At 42.6% G+C, this 15,881-nt stretch overlaps 1 protein-coding gene across 4 annotated transcripts in view; it reads left to right on the forward strand.

Annotated features, from left to right (window-relative positions):
* RGS12 (regulator of G protein signaling 12) overlaps window positions 1-3,787 on the forward strand; it is a 90,285-nt gene extending 86,498 nt beyond the window's left edge. For 3 of the 4 annotated variants that reach the window (XM_030021028.2, XM_030021018.2, XM_030021007.2), the window contains exon 16: window positions 3,118-3,785. In XM_030021028.2, coding sequence (XP_029876888.1) covers window positions 3,118-3,482 — 365 coding nt within the window. In that variant the 3' untranslated portion in view covers window positions 3,483-3,785. Of the gene's footprint in view, window positions 1-3,117 lie in introns of all 4 variants that reach the window. The other variant, XM_030020994.2, reaches the window with a different exon arrangement.
* The last annotated feature ends 12,094 nt before the right edge of the window (window positions 3,788-15,881 follow it).

Genomic DNA, 15,881 nt, shown 5'->3' on the forward strand with positions numbered 1-15,881 from the left:
ATTATGCTATTCCGGTCTGTTTGGAAATTAATCTCTGCAACTACTGCTCTAAGCACTGGCTTCCTTTCGCTTCTGAAGTTAGGTAGGACAGTTGACAGATTAGATTCAGGAAAATGTAATATCATTCCTGACATGCTTTATGCAAGGCAAAGCAGTCTGCAGAGATATCCGTGGAAGTTTTCATCACTTCAGTGCAAGAATATGTGAAGAGAAATTTTATCTGTGAAAGCCCTCTGCACCTTAGATGGTGCCCTGCATGGCTAAGTTTGCTCAGGTATTTGTTACTCGAGAATATGGGAAGGAGACCAGTGCAGAAGTGTTGTAGGCATCACTTAAGCCTCATTGTAAAGCTCCACTGAGTATATGCAAATCTTGAGTCTATTTTAAAACTTGCAGGATATGTTTATACACAAGCTGCTTTTGGGAATCTCTCCTATTTTTTTGTGCTAAATAGCCTTGCTTCATAAATGCTTTGTTTTAAAAATGAGAAAAAAAGCCCATATTAAAATATTTTTTCAGTGTAGTGCTACTCTTGAAATCATCTTCCTGTTTGGGGTAGATGAGCCAGGATCTTTTCTACCCTGCCAGGGAAAGAGAAATCATCTTCCTTAGTAATCATCCCTCAGTAATTCCATATTCTTTAGAACCAGTATTTTAGGTAAGACTTTCTTGTGTTACTGTCCTGCCTCTAGTAGTAATCTATTAGATGCTTCAGAGGGTTTGCTCCTGAAAAGGGCATTAATGGAAAAAAACTGCCCATCATACAGATTTATTCCTCTTCAGATGGGCTTATGTCTTGTGAAGCCCAAGAGCTAACATTGACCTTATTTTTGCTTTGTTCCTATTAGACAACTTGAAAGCCCAGTTGCTTCACGTGGTGACTCAGTGACACCATAACTCCAGGACTTAATGGCATTTCTTATATTTAGCTGCAGAAAGAATTAGCAACCAAATAAATACAGCAATACTTACACCTTCCATAGCATTTCTCAGTAGGAATTTCCAGCTCTTTCATCTGTTGTACCCTGTTAATGCAGGCTGTATCTTTTGACTGTGGAAAGTCTTTCAGCTTAGTTCAAGTCAACAGAGCTATGAGACCTTACACCAACATCAAAGTTGTTTCTTTACATTACGTTTAGTGGAAGGATGCATTCTCAATAGTAGGACAACTGGATGACTCATGCTCGGTCAATGCAAACTATTCATTAGTATGGCTTTTTAGAAATTAGTATCTCTTTTAAACCAACTTGAAAGGAGAATCAGAGATCTTCCTCAAAGGGCATAAAATAGTAGATTAAAAGGATCAAGAGTACAATTCAGGACATCCATGTTAAGATAAACATTTTAGAACAGAATAATAGCATTTTACACTACAGCCGTGCAAACAGCAGTTAAAATTAAGTCAGTGTTCGGCTGCAGTAGGAAGATGTAAACATGAAGAGTAATATAGCCCCATTAAATGTTAGCTGTAATTTAGTAGGCTGGAGTCGTGCTGGGCTAGCAGGGCTGAGAAAGCTTTCTGCCTTCTCTCTGCTATTGCTCAGCTGATTTGTTTGGAGGTTGATCTAATTCCTCTGATGTGAAAAAAGGCAAGCATTACTGATGTGGAATATCCACATTATTAATGTGGGGCTGCACTGTAGCTAAAGTACTAGAATGATATTGCATGACTTAGTATTTTAAATTATTTTCATTAAATAGAAAGTTTTAACCCTTGAGAAGACCCTGGAGTGATTTGATTGAAACAGTATGAAATAGCTTTTTTGTCTTTTTCATTTGCATTTTTCCCCTTCTCCATATCAAAAAGTTCTTGACTGCGATGATTATACTGAAATTTATTTTTCTTGCAAAAAACTGTACACATCACTTTGTAGAACAAACACAAATAAAAGATTTCCAAGCCAGCTATGGGATTTAACCACACAAGTCTCATGGGATTTGTGTGGCTAAATATGCTAGTCAGACACTTCGTGTGTACTGTGGCAAATGTTTAAAAATGTTTTAGGTGAGGCATGTTGGATAAGATGGTATCTTTGAAAAGACCAGCTGGTATACATGGAAAAAAGAAATTAATTATGAAATGGAAGCCCTTACTTGGGTCTGCCTTTGTGCCTTGAAAGTTTCTCTGGTTTTGCTTGGATATCAGTGGGTATAATAAAAGGAGTTCTCTCTCTCTGAAAATTTTGCCCCTTTTTATATCATTATGGTGGGGACAGCTCAACTACAGAAATCATGTTGATAACCATGGTGCAAATCATGAAATCAACTCATCCTTCTTCCTTCCCTTCTTGTTGCCTGTTGAAACAGGCAAACCAGCTTCATCTGCATTTACTTTAACGAGCGCCTAGCAGTTTGCAGTGTCACACCTAATGCAAAACTAGCTTTTTGGGGAGGTCAAGGTTTTAATCGAGGGTTAACTTGGGATAGTAATGACTTTGTATGAGTAGTTCTAGAGAATAGGCCCAAATCCTAACAATTGTGGTTTTAGAAGTGCTGTACCAAAAAGAAACTTCAAGATTAAAAAAATCACACATAACTCAGGTGTTTCTCGAATGTTTAAAGCCCTTCAGCAGATTCTGTCTTTTCTTCTTGTCCTGTAAACCGTGGCCCATAATTGCTCGGTTGCGGTTCAGGACAGTGAACTGCAACTTCAAATCATCCTTTCTTAGTCTGCTGGAGAATTTATCTCTAGCCAAGTAAAAGTAATATCTCAGCAGGGATCCAGTACTGGAGGCGAGTTCAAGTCAAGGAACTTCTTCTGTTCTGCCCCAGTGGAAGCTCTATACTCTCTTCCTTCAGCTTTGGGTTTGCTGGTGTAAGAGTTTTTGTTCTAGAGGTGTACAAATTTATACTAAGTAGTTATTTTTAATGGAGTCTTTTTAAAAACTCTCAAAAATGCTAAATTAAGACAGATTAGCATTTTGCATTTATCTTTGAGATCTACTGTTTAGTTACCTACTTGGTGCATCAGTAAGTCTCCTTGATGGAGTGGAGGAATAACCCAGCTGGCAATCTACTGTTAGGACCTCAGAGGAGGTTGCAGTATTGAAAACTGCTAAAACCAGAAGGTACATAACTCTCCTGTTTTGTGGTTTTTGTTTTTAATTCTTCTGTTAGGTGCAAACCACAGAAAGAAAAAGGATTCACAAGGGACTTCAGGAAACTCTTGTGAGCAGACCTCTCACAAAGCGAAGACCAGCAGAAACTTTAATCCTCCTGGTGGGAGAGAGAACCCCGGAACGGAGCTCCCTGTGAAGAGGATAATTGATGTGGACGGAGTCAAACTGGAAGATGCTGGCACACGCTCCTGTGACGATTCTGAAGGGAACCTCAGCTTTGAAGGTTACATCTCTGAACTGAGATCTTGCCAAGGGAGGATGAGGACTGGAGTTTATAGGACATCAGACCTTCCATCTCTGATTACTGTCAAGAGTGAGAAGAATAAGGGCACTGAGAATCAGTATAAAGCTACTTTTGTTTAAATCTCTGTTTTTAATTAAGAGTTCTGGTATTTTTGCTTGGCATCAGCAGCAATGGAGATATGCCTTAGAGACATGTTTCTGCCGGTTATAAGCTGTTTTCCATACCCAGTTGCCTTCGGCGAGCCTGCCAGACCATCTCTTCTGATATGAGTTAGAACCCATAGAATGAAAAAATAGTGTTTCAACAAAAGTATTGTGCTATTTGTTCTTGTTCTCTTACCGTTTCTATATCATTTTCCCTGGGATGATTCCATTGCACAGTGTAATTAAAATTATGATTTCCACCCCTACCCTTCTTGTCTTTATTAAAGACAAACTCACTTTAAATTCCCCTATCCAAACTTTTTATTTAAGATAATTTCACTTTAATCTTCTAATGTTTTTTCCCTTGTCTGCAGGATTCCCTGTGTGTCGGTAGACTTTTGAAGTGGAAGTAGAATCAGTTACTGGTGTAAAAAGATTAAGATTATTTTCTTAATATCTTCCTATCTGTCTCATGACATTTAGGAAGAGGTTCAGATGGAATTCAGTCTTGTCTAATGCATTGCCTGGATGGATATATGCAATAAGACTGTTGTTATACAGGCAGTAAGAAGCAAAAAACCCCTGTGAATTTCCTGTGCTGGGAATACTAGCTGCTCTCATAGCCAACACAGGCGATGTTTCCATACCAGTAATGTATATAGTAACTACTTAGTGATGGGAGGGTTGCCTGGGTCCCTCCTCATCACTGCTCTTGGTGTCTTTTAGCTTTGGGGAAAGGCGGATTTTGTTACTGCTCTTTCGATAGGTGGTTAAGTGCCCCTCATTCTTCTTGTTAATTCTAGTTTCAGTAAATCTTCTAGCCTTAAGTGGAGTTTTGAGAAGGAAAAGATACTTAAGACTACTGAACATGTTGCTTTTGCCACCTGCTCCTTTTCCTCCTTTCCAATTTCTTCAGAAGAGGTTATGAGTCTGGACATGCAAAAGGGTACACGAAGAAATGAGAGCGTTGGACCTCTGCTCATCAATGTGAAACAATATTGAGTGTATATATTGAGACCTTCTGGTGGTTCACTGCTTTGAAATTATTGTGAGACTTAAAAAGTCATGTTGCATAGCTCTTAGACTGCAGATCCGCACAGGCAGTAAGTCTAAAGCATCACAATAGTTAATGAATAACTTCTCTTTCTTTGCTCCCAAAGCATACCAAGAATCATGAATTTTCTGAATAGCCAGGAATGCTGGAGTCAGTCAGTCAGTTTCTTAAACTCAAATCTCTAAGATGAGAAAGAGGTACATAGGATTTTATAACAGTAAAGTAAGATTCCTAAAGCTCAAGCGTTATACATCAAATGCTCCAGTGATATAAATGGACACAACACCCATTAGCTTTAATACTTTAATTCTTTTCTACTGATAAGCGATTTTGTTCTTGATATTGAGGAAAACCCTTGTTAACATAAGGCTCAACTCAGTGTGTGACTGAATGAGGATATCTGCTATGAAAATAGCTGTTCTTTTTAAAACTTTCAAGATTAAAACTAATTCAAGTGTCGTGCAAAAATCACAGTGGTGTAACCATACTAGAGACTTGGGGAAACACAGCAGGTGGAACTAGGAGCGAGTGAACAGGCTTGGAGGCTGATGTAACTGGGTACCATGCTGTAACAGACTGTGCTGTTAAAATACAACCATAGCATACTGCATGCAGTCTGACTTTACCTGTCCTGAGGATAAAGGGGGAAAGCTTCTATACTGATCCATAGGATATGTTGGTTTGTATTGTACTATGTATCAGCTGTGTGGGACACAACATAACAAAACAGTCATAGCCCAAACGTGTGAAAATATTTAAGTATCTATGTATTGTTAAAGTGTTTTTCTCATGTTTTTTTTTTTTGTTGGTAGTATTTTGCTAATAATTGCCCATGAGAGGATATTTCTTTGCACAGATAAATGGCCACAATTTTTTCCTGTCTTCAGGAAAATTAATAGGTTTGTTCTAATCAAGACCAGCATTACACCAGTCAAACTCAAGAGAGGGCTTTTTGACCTGTGATATGCTTTGCACTTTTTGTGTGTCTTGGAAGATAAAATCCAAACATCATACAGGTAAAAACTTGAAATTCAAATACAATCATTACAGTCTTCATTAATTTCTGATAAGCATTTTAGATGAAGCAAGGTTGCTTATCTTACATTGCGCAAGTGCACTTAAGTGACTTTCAGTGAGCAATACAGAATTCTTCAGCTGGAAAAAGAGACAGCTGGGGAGAGGTGCAATAAAGTCTGGAAAACCTTGAGTGCCATGGAAAGGGTGGGTAGGGATTGACTATCACACTCTTTTCTAATACAAGAATTAGGGGCCATCAGATGAAGCTAGTGGAAGCCAGGTTCAAATCAAAGCTCTGGTTCTTCACCTTCTCCTGTTTTCCTTCCACGAGCTGCTGCGCTCAGAATAAAAGCAAACAAACCCCCTGTTTTTAAATTCTGAGTGCAGCAAACTGGGTTTGACTGTATCAAGGATTCAAAGGGAATTTGACAGCATGGGAGAGTCAAGCTGTGTGCAGGAAAATGAAGGATGTGAAAGAATTGAGTTTTCTTTAATATAGGGACAAATCTTGGCACAATGCCTGGAAATCCTGTAAACAACGGGACATGGGAAAAACCGTTCCTCCCCTCGCTGCACTGTTATGCCAGTTATTGGCATATTGTATAGAAGAATGGCTTCTTAGCTAGGACTCATGGAAATTCATTCCTTAGACTTAGAAATAATTAATAATATTAGCTCTTCTATTCAATATCTGGCAGAATATAAAAGCTAAACCTGCTGGAATCAGTTGCCACAGATCATGGAGTTAATAAAAATGAATGCGGACAGCCTGTCTCTGGCTGATGTTTTCCAAGATTTTACTAAGGATGTTGTCCAGTTTTAATTACTGCATGACTTCAACATTATAATATGATTTTAAGTTGCCTCATTATACTGTGATTTCCACTACTAATGAAATCTACTTGCAATTAAAAAAGCAGCCCGACTGAAGTGCTGCTTGATAGCTTAATCATTTATCTTGCCAGCCAGTTCCTAATCAGATTTTATGTGACTTTATTTCTCTTTTACTTTTCCCGGTTTTCCCCTGTTGAAACTCCACTTGTACAGAGAGTTACTCTTATGTGTCCTTAATCCCATGATGATAAATAAGGGGGGAATTTGGTCTTCCCATCCTCTTACATGGAAGAGGGAGATCCACTGACCTATATCAGTACTCAAACCTGAAAATGTAACAACTAGTGATATAATAAAACCAACCCCAACACTTAGAAAATCCTGCAGCATTCTAAATCTTATATAATATAACAGTTGTGTTATATTTCACTTGTTGTCATGGTATCTGATTTTCAAATGGTAGTGGTTTCAGCCTCATAGGCTCCACAACAGTCACAGTTTTGTTGGTTTTTTTTGTTTTAAAGGCTCTGTGAAGAACAGAAAATATATATACAGACAAAATTGCAAAGGGACTTCCCCCTTAGGATTACTGTAGCAGTGTGCCTTGTCAACAAATTTGTCATATAACACACAAGCAAAATAAACCACTGCGCAATTTAGCTTCGGGGGACTGCATGACAAATAACTGATGTTTTTTGAAGGCACATAAACAGGCTTTGCAAATAGACTTTGCAAGAGATTTACTGCTGTGTGGGAAGGAGCCAATACCTGGCTGCACCGTGTCCTTTCTCATGCCCCTGAAAGTCTTCAGGGGGCTATTTAATGTCTTTCAAGGACACTGGGTCCTTCATGCACCAGTTCTCCGCCTGAAAGTTTTGGCCTATTTTCTTGCCTTTCCTGTAGTGTGCCTTGCTTTATTCTTCCTTCTCTTCTAATGCTGGAATTTACTGTTCTCAACAGAAAACTGTTAAAAGACATGGCTCAGCTGGTAGCCTCCTTATCTTCTTGTAGCAGAGATAATCAGGACTTAGGAGCTTATTTTGATTTTTTGGAAGTAGCCTGATTTTTGCCACAATACTGAAATCCTTGCCAGTAGCTGTTTCTCAGTAGTGGTGCTACTGCTCGTCCCAGACCCCTCCAACACAGTATCAATAGTGAATGTTGTCGTTTAAGGTGGTCTCTCCTAAGGTACTTGGAAGCTGGGAGACCAGGTGAGTGTGCGGTAGTGTGCTGTAGCGTCTGCGATGCAAACACCCCGAGGCATCTTTTCACAATTTTTCAAAGATTTTGAAAAGTTTCCAAAGGCTTAGTTGGACAAAGGCCATGGCCCAATGGCAGGTCCTGATCAAGAGATGTGAGAAGGCAAAACCGTTGCAGGTCCGAGGCACTCCTCCTAACTCTCAACAGCAGCTCATTGTGTCGGGTTTGGAAATGACCGTATTTTCTGCATCGACAGGCAGATTTCCAAGCTTTGTGGGATTGTAGCAAACCTGTGTGACAACAGCGTTGCTCTGCAGGTAGTGTGGGTGTTTACCCTGCAGCAAAAACAAGTGGCGCATCCAAGCACTTCTCTCTGCCTGTGCTCTTGGAACAGCATCCCAAGCTTAGCATCATAGGGTACTGAACAACCAGGAGATTTGTGAACCCTAATCCAACGCCAATTAAAACTCAGGAAAGCTTTCATTGATCTTACTGACATATTTTCTTGCTGTAGACCAACTGTCACTTTTAGCTGGGCTACTCTTGATTTTTTTCAGAAGACCTTTATCTGCTGAGAAGTGCTGGATGATCAGGTGTCTGCAAATCTTGCCTGCATTACTCAAAAGGTTAGCAAATCCAATATGTTACACGTGAACCAACATGTTTACTGAATTGTTTGTGTGGAAGAGAAGGACAGAAAATTGTTTATATTTTTTCATCCCAAGTGATCATTCTGTTCTACAGTCTAAAATGTCATTGTACAGAATTTGATTGGTATTCTTGTTTTATTTGTGGTTTTGTCTTTAAACACCTATATAATGACTTTCTAATATGAAAATGCACATTGGATTTATTTCTTATGCCTTGTCTCCCCAAAGTATTGAGAAATCCTGTACCACACAATAATGTTTATAGAATCTTAAGTGTGTCAAACTCATTTAAAATCTTAATTGTGTATGTAGTTAGTAAATAATTTATACCACTGGAACTGATAATGTTTCACTGATATCTGATTTCAATGTAGGGAAAACATGTGAAAAAGGTTTTTTTTCAGTTATTCCAGGACCTGCTGCCATTTGGACATCACAGCTTCAATGGAAGTATGAGACAATGTGAAACTAACCTGCGTTTTATTGGATTTTGCAAAGATATCTTCTTAAACCTAGCTTACATAAAGAAATTCCTTTAAAAGACGATTGTTAAGAATTTCTGCCAAATATTTATATACCTTAAAAATAGCTCATCCTCTGGAATTTAATAATAGTCAGTTAGGTTTTTAGCCTTTAATTAATTCCTTTTGCTCTATTCTAGCAACACAAAGGGATTGCAAACCTGAGGTAAGGCAGTAGCCAAATGTTTTCCAGGTACAATGTAATCCTCCTCTGGCTTCCCTTCTGCATAGTCTTGGTGGGTTGTCTAGTTCTGCGGTTTCTGAGTGGACAAATGCATCAGAACTGCTCTGCCCTTGCAGCAGAGACTACTAAAATATACAAATGCTCTCTCTGCCAGAGAGCAAGAATGGAAAAAACTGGGGGCTCAGTGGTTCAGTGTCTGTGTACACTAACCTGAATCAGTGACACAATGGTCCTTAAATGGTTCCCTTGTCATTCACCATCCTCTTTGTTTGTGCTTTGATCACTCTGTGCCAGAGCAAGGGGGCATACAGATGTTTGAGTACCAATAGTAGAAAATAACGACTGACGGGAGTGGTATGAAATGTAACCCTTCCAAGTCCATGCCAGCACTTTATTGCTCCCCATGATAATCTCGTACTGGTTTCCAGTGATGATGCTGAATCCTATCCCTACAGGTACACAGAGCTGCAAAGCCACTAGAGCATTTGCAAGTGCCCATAGCCTGCGGCAAGTGTCAAGGTGAGTAGTGTAAAGACCGCTCACCTACCTCACTGGAGAAGGCCCTGAAGTCCAGGTTTGGGAAGTGTATTCTTAAATACCTTGTCTGCTTTGCCAGGATGTGCCAACCTGTACCTTGTTTACATTCTCTGCCTGCAAAGACCTACTCACAATCTCAAAATAGTATATAACTTAGTTCATAGAATCATAGAATCGTTTAGGTTGGAAAAGACCTTTAAGATCATCGAGTCCAACCATCAACCCAACAACACTGTGCCCACTAAACCATGTCCTAAAGTGCCACATCTATGCGTTTTTTGAACACCTCCAGGGATGGTGACTCCACCACTTCCCTGGGCAGCCTGTTCCAATGCCTGACAACCCTTTCAGTGAAATTTTTCCTACTGTCCAATCTAAACCTCCTCTGAGCCCATTTCCTCTTGTCCTGTCACTTGTTACTTGGGAAGAGAGACCAACACCCACCTCACTCCAACCTCCTTTCAGGTAGTTGTAGAGAGCGATAAGCTCTCCCCTCAGCCTCCTTTCCTCCAGACTCAACAACCCCAGTTCCCTCAGCCGCTCCTCACAGGACTTGTTCTCTAGATCCTTCACCAGCTCTGTTGCTCTTCTCTGGACACGCTCCAGCACCTCCATGTCTTTCCTGTAGTGAGGGGCCCAAAACTGAACACAGGACTCGAGGTGTGGCCTCACCAGTGACGAGTACAGGGGGACAATCACTCCCCTAGTCCTGCTGGCCACACTATTACTGATACAGGCCAGGATGCTCTTGGCCTTCTTGGCCACACTGCTGGCTCATATTCAGCCGGCTGTCGACCAGCACCCCCAGTTATTGTTAGTTATTGTTACAGTTATTGTACAGCTTCAAACCTCAATTCCAGAGCAGGCTGATAAAGAAATGAAAGGCCAGCTAGAAGTTCATCTAATTCAAGCTAATCCTCTTGGAGTGGCATAATCTTAGATCAGGGCACAAAAATGAAGCTAATGCATCTCCCCATTCCTGCAAGAGGTAACTGGGGTCTTTCTTAATGATTTGAGTCTTTCCTGGAAAGATGAAACCATGTGGTGAGGGGAAACTACCCTTTAATTACTATTCTCCCTCATTTATAGACTTGCACAAGCATCCTTTTCAATAACTATTGGCCAGTATTTGCCAGTATACCAACACCATGGACTCAAACACCAGCAATATCTACATAACTTCAATCTCTTCCATGCTTTTAAAATTTCCAGAGTCAATACTACAGCCAGGATGAAGCAACGCCTGGCTGAGATCAGCCCTCTGTATGCAAAGCGGTTAGCTGAAACTTGTTTACAACCAGGAGATTATCGGTGATGGTGGGCACATATCTTTGATCTTGTCCTTGCTCATTTGAGCGTTGAGTAAAACGTGTGCATGTGTGTATTAGAAAATCCAGAACGACGCATGCCGCAACTCCTCTCCCTGGCAAGAGGGTGAAGGCACAAACAGGCAGATGTTCATCTTCCTGTTGGAAGGTGCTGGATGGGTAAGCACGCTCCATCGGTTGGTCTTGCACCACCTCAGTCTCCCAGAGAGTGCTGGTGCTCCCATTGCATCTTGCCTGCGCTTGTGGGAAAGGGACAGATACAGAGGCATGAGATTTTGCTGCCATTCATTGCAACGACATTGGCTTATACCATGAAAGAACCCACTCTGTGATGCCATAAGATGTAATTTTCCTTGCTAGACAACTGTGTAGTTAACAGGATTGGGCCCTGCATGAGCAAAAGAAAGTCCAGTTTAATTCAAAATAGACTTAACAGAGCTGATCAGAAAGTCATGATTTCTCTTTTAGGAGAACCCAGTTGGGATCTTCTTGCCTAACTTTAGGTGTCTAATCCAAAGCTACCTTTGTATCTGAAACACGGGTGTTACTTTGTATATTTGCTAGAGATATAGTTAATACTGTCTATGGATGTGAAGAATTATTTGTTTAATACTGTCCGTGGATATAAAGAATTAATTGTTTCATCCTCGAGCTGAAACATACCGCTGACTCGTACCTTAAATTTCACTCTTCTGTATTTTCTAGGTCTCCATTGCTTATACTGTGAGCCTTGATACCTACCTCAGATGTAAATACATATGCAGGAGGTCTCTGAAGATAGGTGAGGTGACTCTGATCTGCCAGTTTCTCCTGAAGTGTGAACAATCTAAGTCAATGACAGCTCAGATTGTTTCTGCAGCAATTACACAGAGCAGCAATTACATTTCTGCAGCAATTACGAGGAGTGGCACTGGAGGTACAGGGAAATGAGGGGAAAAAAAGAGACAGAAGGAAATAGGGGGGGTATATGGGCCACACTGTCAAATCTTTAGCCTGAGCCTATTCTTGAGGCCAGCAGTGAGGTAGTGAGTGGTACACAAATCACTTCAGAAGGCAGGATTTGTGCCGTGGGGAGAGGGCTGCTCAACGGGACGACCCTCAGGTTCTTCCTGGGACACCTCTGCCTGCCTTACTTTTGGGAGTGCAGGAAAAAGGGCCTTTAGGCTTTGTCAGGGACAGAATCCCTGACAAAAAACTGTGCAGCAGTCTCCAACAGGATGAGATCGTGTATAGGCAGGAGCAGGGGGAGGTAATAGAGAAGAGGAGGCCATCAGTAGTGGGGCTTTTGTATGCAGCGGGAGGGGAGCCCTGGTAAGGGACATCTGTGTCCCTCCCTCCAGGACGCAAGCTTCTCTCTCTGCCTACCTGTTAGATTACCAGCTCTCCCAAACACACCCCGAGGCATGGGACTGAGCTCCAAGGGTCCTGCTCCTGCACAGGAACAAGAGCTCGGCAGCAGGGAGACCGACGGGAGAAGCGAATCCCTTAGCGGTTTGCCACCAGGTTTGTGGTGCAAAAACCCCAGGGAAGGCCTGGGCAAACGCTATGCTAGATTAGCGGATTGACAATACGGATTGACAAATCTAAGGTGAGTATCCTTGTGACGATATTGCAAAATCCTGTGTCCAAGCAGCCCTGCTGGCCCTGGGCAGCTGCCGCAGTGACACGGAGTGACGGGAGCGCTCCCTGCGCAGGGTGCAGGTTTAGCAGAGGGCACCTCGTCGTGTGGCTTCCCCTGGTCACCACAGCCAAAAGGCTGGTCAGTGGGTGTCACCTGGCACTTCAACCCTTGGCATAGGAGTTACCTGCAAAGCAGAAAGTGAATGTTTAATAAGACATTTAGTTTCCATGCATATATATGAAAAAAAATGCGGAGAATATATATGTATACATATATACACGGGTTTCTATACAGGATATTATTAGGGCTGCAATCAGAATAATTAGAGCACTATTTGTGAACTCTGCTCTCCACCCTACCATAGGAAATAACCCCGAAGTCGAGGCAGGCTGTGGGGCTGGCGTCCTTCCCGTGGGGCTGTCTCTTGCCCGTTAGTGCTCTTCCCACTTCGAAAGGGAAGACTTCAGCTGCCTTCAGCTGCAGAAGTGGAGCCACCTTCCCTCACACATGCCTGACTTATAGACCATTTTAAAGTATGCCATGGGGGCGTCTAATATGCTAATGAAGAAAGTGGGTGGAATAGCAGGAATTTGAGCACAGCTAAAAATGTACGTGCTTAACAATTGCAAATCAGCCTGTGCTGAAGTTACCTAAATGGGTTGGCATCGGTGGAAGGTGGGTGCTTCTACACCTCTTCTTGTCAGTTTTCAGTGAGTACACGGCTAAAAAAAAATCATACGCCTCTGTATATGGGCCTACTGTTTCAGCCAGGGTTATCGGCAAAGGTTTATATCGAAGTCCTTGAAAAATAGTTACCTACGTTCCACTCTTATTCATACAGTAGGAGGAACAGTCTCTTCACACAAACACATCCTAGACAGGTTGCAGGCATAGTATTTTAGATATGTCATGACATCTGGGTTTACGAACAGAACTAAGCATCATCTTGAAATGGACTTCGGAAATCTTGGTTAGTTTTTGCAATTAGATCCATGTCTGGGGTGTATAAATGAAGGTTCTGTAAATATTGTGGCTTGTAGCAGAGCTTTAAATCACTCACAGATTTGTGTGATCAGGGGTATAAAAATCACAGTTTGGTATTGTTTCTGCAGCTCAAGCTCAGCTCTTCCATTGCTACTTTTCTATGATTTGATTTTTCAGATGAGAACTAAAGATTTCTGCATGCGTGAAAGAAACATTTGTAGGCACAGCTGCAGGTAAAGGCTTTTTAAATATATACCTGTAACTGCAGTGGCTGAGTCTGGCTAAAAATGTGATTTTACAGAGAAGAAACATGAAGCTATTTATTGCAAAATCAGCGCACACAAAGGTGGTCAAATGAAAAGAGAAAAATCGCAGTCAAGATATTGTCCGATACCGCATCCTGCCAAGGCAAAGCCACCCATGCCAATGAGAAAAAGTATACGGGAGGTCGTGCTCGCAGAGTTGCAGCCTGATCAGTATGTTACATGCCTCTTTGGGAAAGTAAATGTAAGCAGGGAAGAACGGTGCGGGAATGGATGAAACGGGGCTACAGCCGCAGGGAAAGTACAAAAAAATGGGGACAGCCTTCCTAGGAGTGCTGAAACCAGAGGAGGGGACGCTGCGGGTGTTTGCTGCTGCTGCAGAGCCCGTTCGAAAGGCTGCGCCTTCGGGGTGCTGTGCTGCCAAGGGTCCTGTGCCCGCTCCTGCAGGACGCAGGCGATGAGGACAGGCTGCCAAGCTCTGGGCTGGGGGAGGGAGAGGAATACAACAACCCCCTGGCCGGGGAGGGACTCACGAGGTCTGATACTTTTAGCTGAAGGTAGTGTGGACCCAGTGGTGTAGGAAGAGAAAATGCTAGTGGAGAGGAAGACCGAAGAGGCCATGTCTGAGGGGCAGCAGTGAGATAAGAGGGTAGAAGCGGCAGATAAGCACCAGGATGTGGGTTTTGGTGAAGAGCGATGTTTAATGCAAACATGCCAAGGCCAAGTGGAGGAGCCGTAGGGAGAAAATCCAGGAGTCCAGGGGCAGATCCGTCTCCATGGGGAGCTGTGATGCTAGTGTGAAGGTCTGCAGGGCTGCTGAAGGAGGGCCCCAAGCCCTGCAGAAGGCAGAGGTGGAAGGAAGACACGATAACGCAATGAGACGGTCTCGTGCATGGAAGGAAGACGTTTATTCTGCTGCTGTGTGCTGGTGAGGCAGTGGAGGCTGCTGGCAAGGTCGTGGGCCAGGATGGGACACCCGCAGCCAATGTGTCATGGGGGGATGAGGGTGATGAGGGAGTGAGATGAAAAAAATAACGTGATAGATCTGAGAACAGTTTCAGTCCCTGGAGAGAAGAGAAAGGAAATCGGTGCAGAAAACCCCAGAGCTGTGAGCTCACGGGTAAGGGAAGCCAGGAGAGCTGCTGGAGGTGCTGGAGGAGCGTGGGAGGTGAGAGGAGTGAGGAGGAGTAAACATTTGGGTGAAGGCATATCTTTCTGTCCCAGGATTATCTGCTAAGCACAGCAGCACCAAATCCGTGTTTGCTGGATCCCAGCTGTCCAGCAATCAGCCTTTTGCAGCTGTGCTTTTACCAGCCTCGCTGCCTCTAGGAGAGGGGAGGATGGTTTGTAAAAGGATTTGTTTGCTCTGTTATGGTGCGGCAGAGGTTATGCACAGCTTGGGGACTGCAAATATTAACAGCAAAGTCTGGTGCAGGAGAGGATGCACTGGGACTCCAATCCTCTCTGAAAGCCAAAACCATGCTGATTTTTTTCCCCGGGAGTCCTGAAGCTCCCAGGGAGAGGAGGAGTTGACACCCAGAGGTGTTTGTGGTTGCAGTGTGGCTATGTGGAAAGCTGGATGCTACACTGTTTAAGGCCCATCTGAATAACTCAACTTTTCAGTTTGATTTGAGCCAAAGCTTTTCTTTTTTCATGCTGAAATGAGCAAACAAGCGAAATCCTGTGCCCTCCTGTGTCCGGGCAGCCCTGAGCAGTAGGTGTTAGAAGGAAAGGAAAGGGTTCCTTGTGCGCGCCCAGTGCTGCTGCATTGCCTCATTTTAAAATCCTTAAAAAGTCACTAGACTTGGAGCCCATGAGTATGAGCCTCAGTTCTGGTGATTAGGATATTCATTAAATAATGGGGACAGCTGAGTTTTGGTGACGGCTCCTGGGACTAGATGATGGGAATGACCTCAAGCAACAGAGATGAAGGGAATCCCATCTGACATTGACAACAATGCTTGCAGCATGGTTTGCAGGTCCCCCAGAGGAAAAGAAAAGAGTCGGGAGGGTTTGTACGTCAGTCTCACATCAGCACTGAGTCACTCGCTGGTACACCAGGAGCAGAATTGCCACATGTGATTGCTTGCATCCTACCCCTTCCTGAAAGATAAAACAAAAGTTGTATTCTTCATGCTGGAAGTACTTCTAATTAATTACTTCCAATTCACGTGCACTCCTC

Source organism: Aquila chrysaetos, chromosome 1 (assembly GCF_900496995.4).
Source record: "Aquila chrysaetos chrysaetos chromosome 1, bAquChr1.4, whole genome shotgun sequence".
In the NCBI taxonomy this organism is placed as follows: Eukaryota; Metazoa; Chordata; class Aves; order Accipitriformes; family Accipitridae; genus Aquila; species Aquila chrysaetos.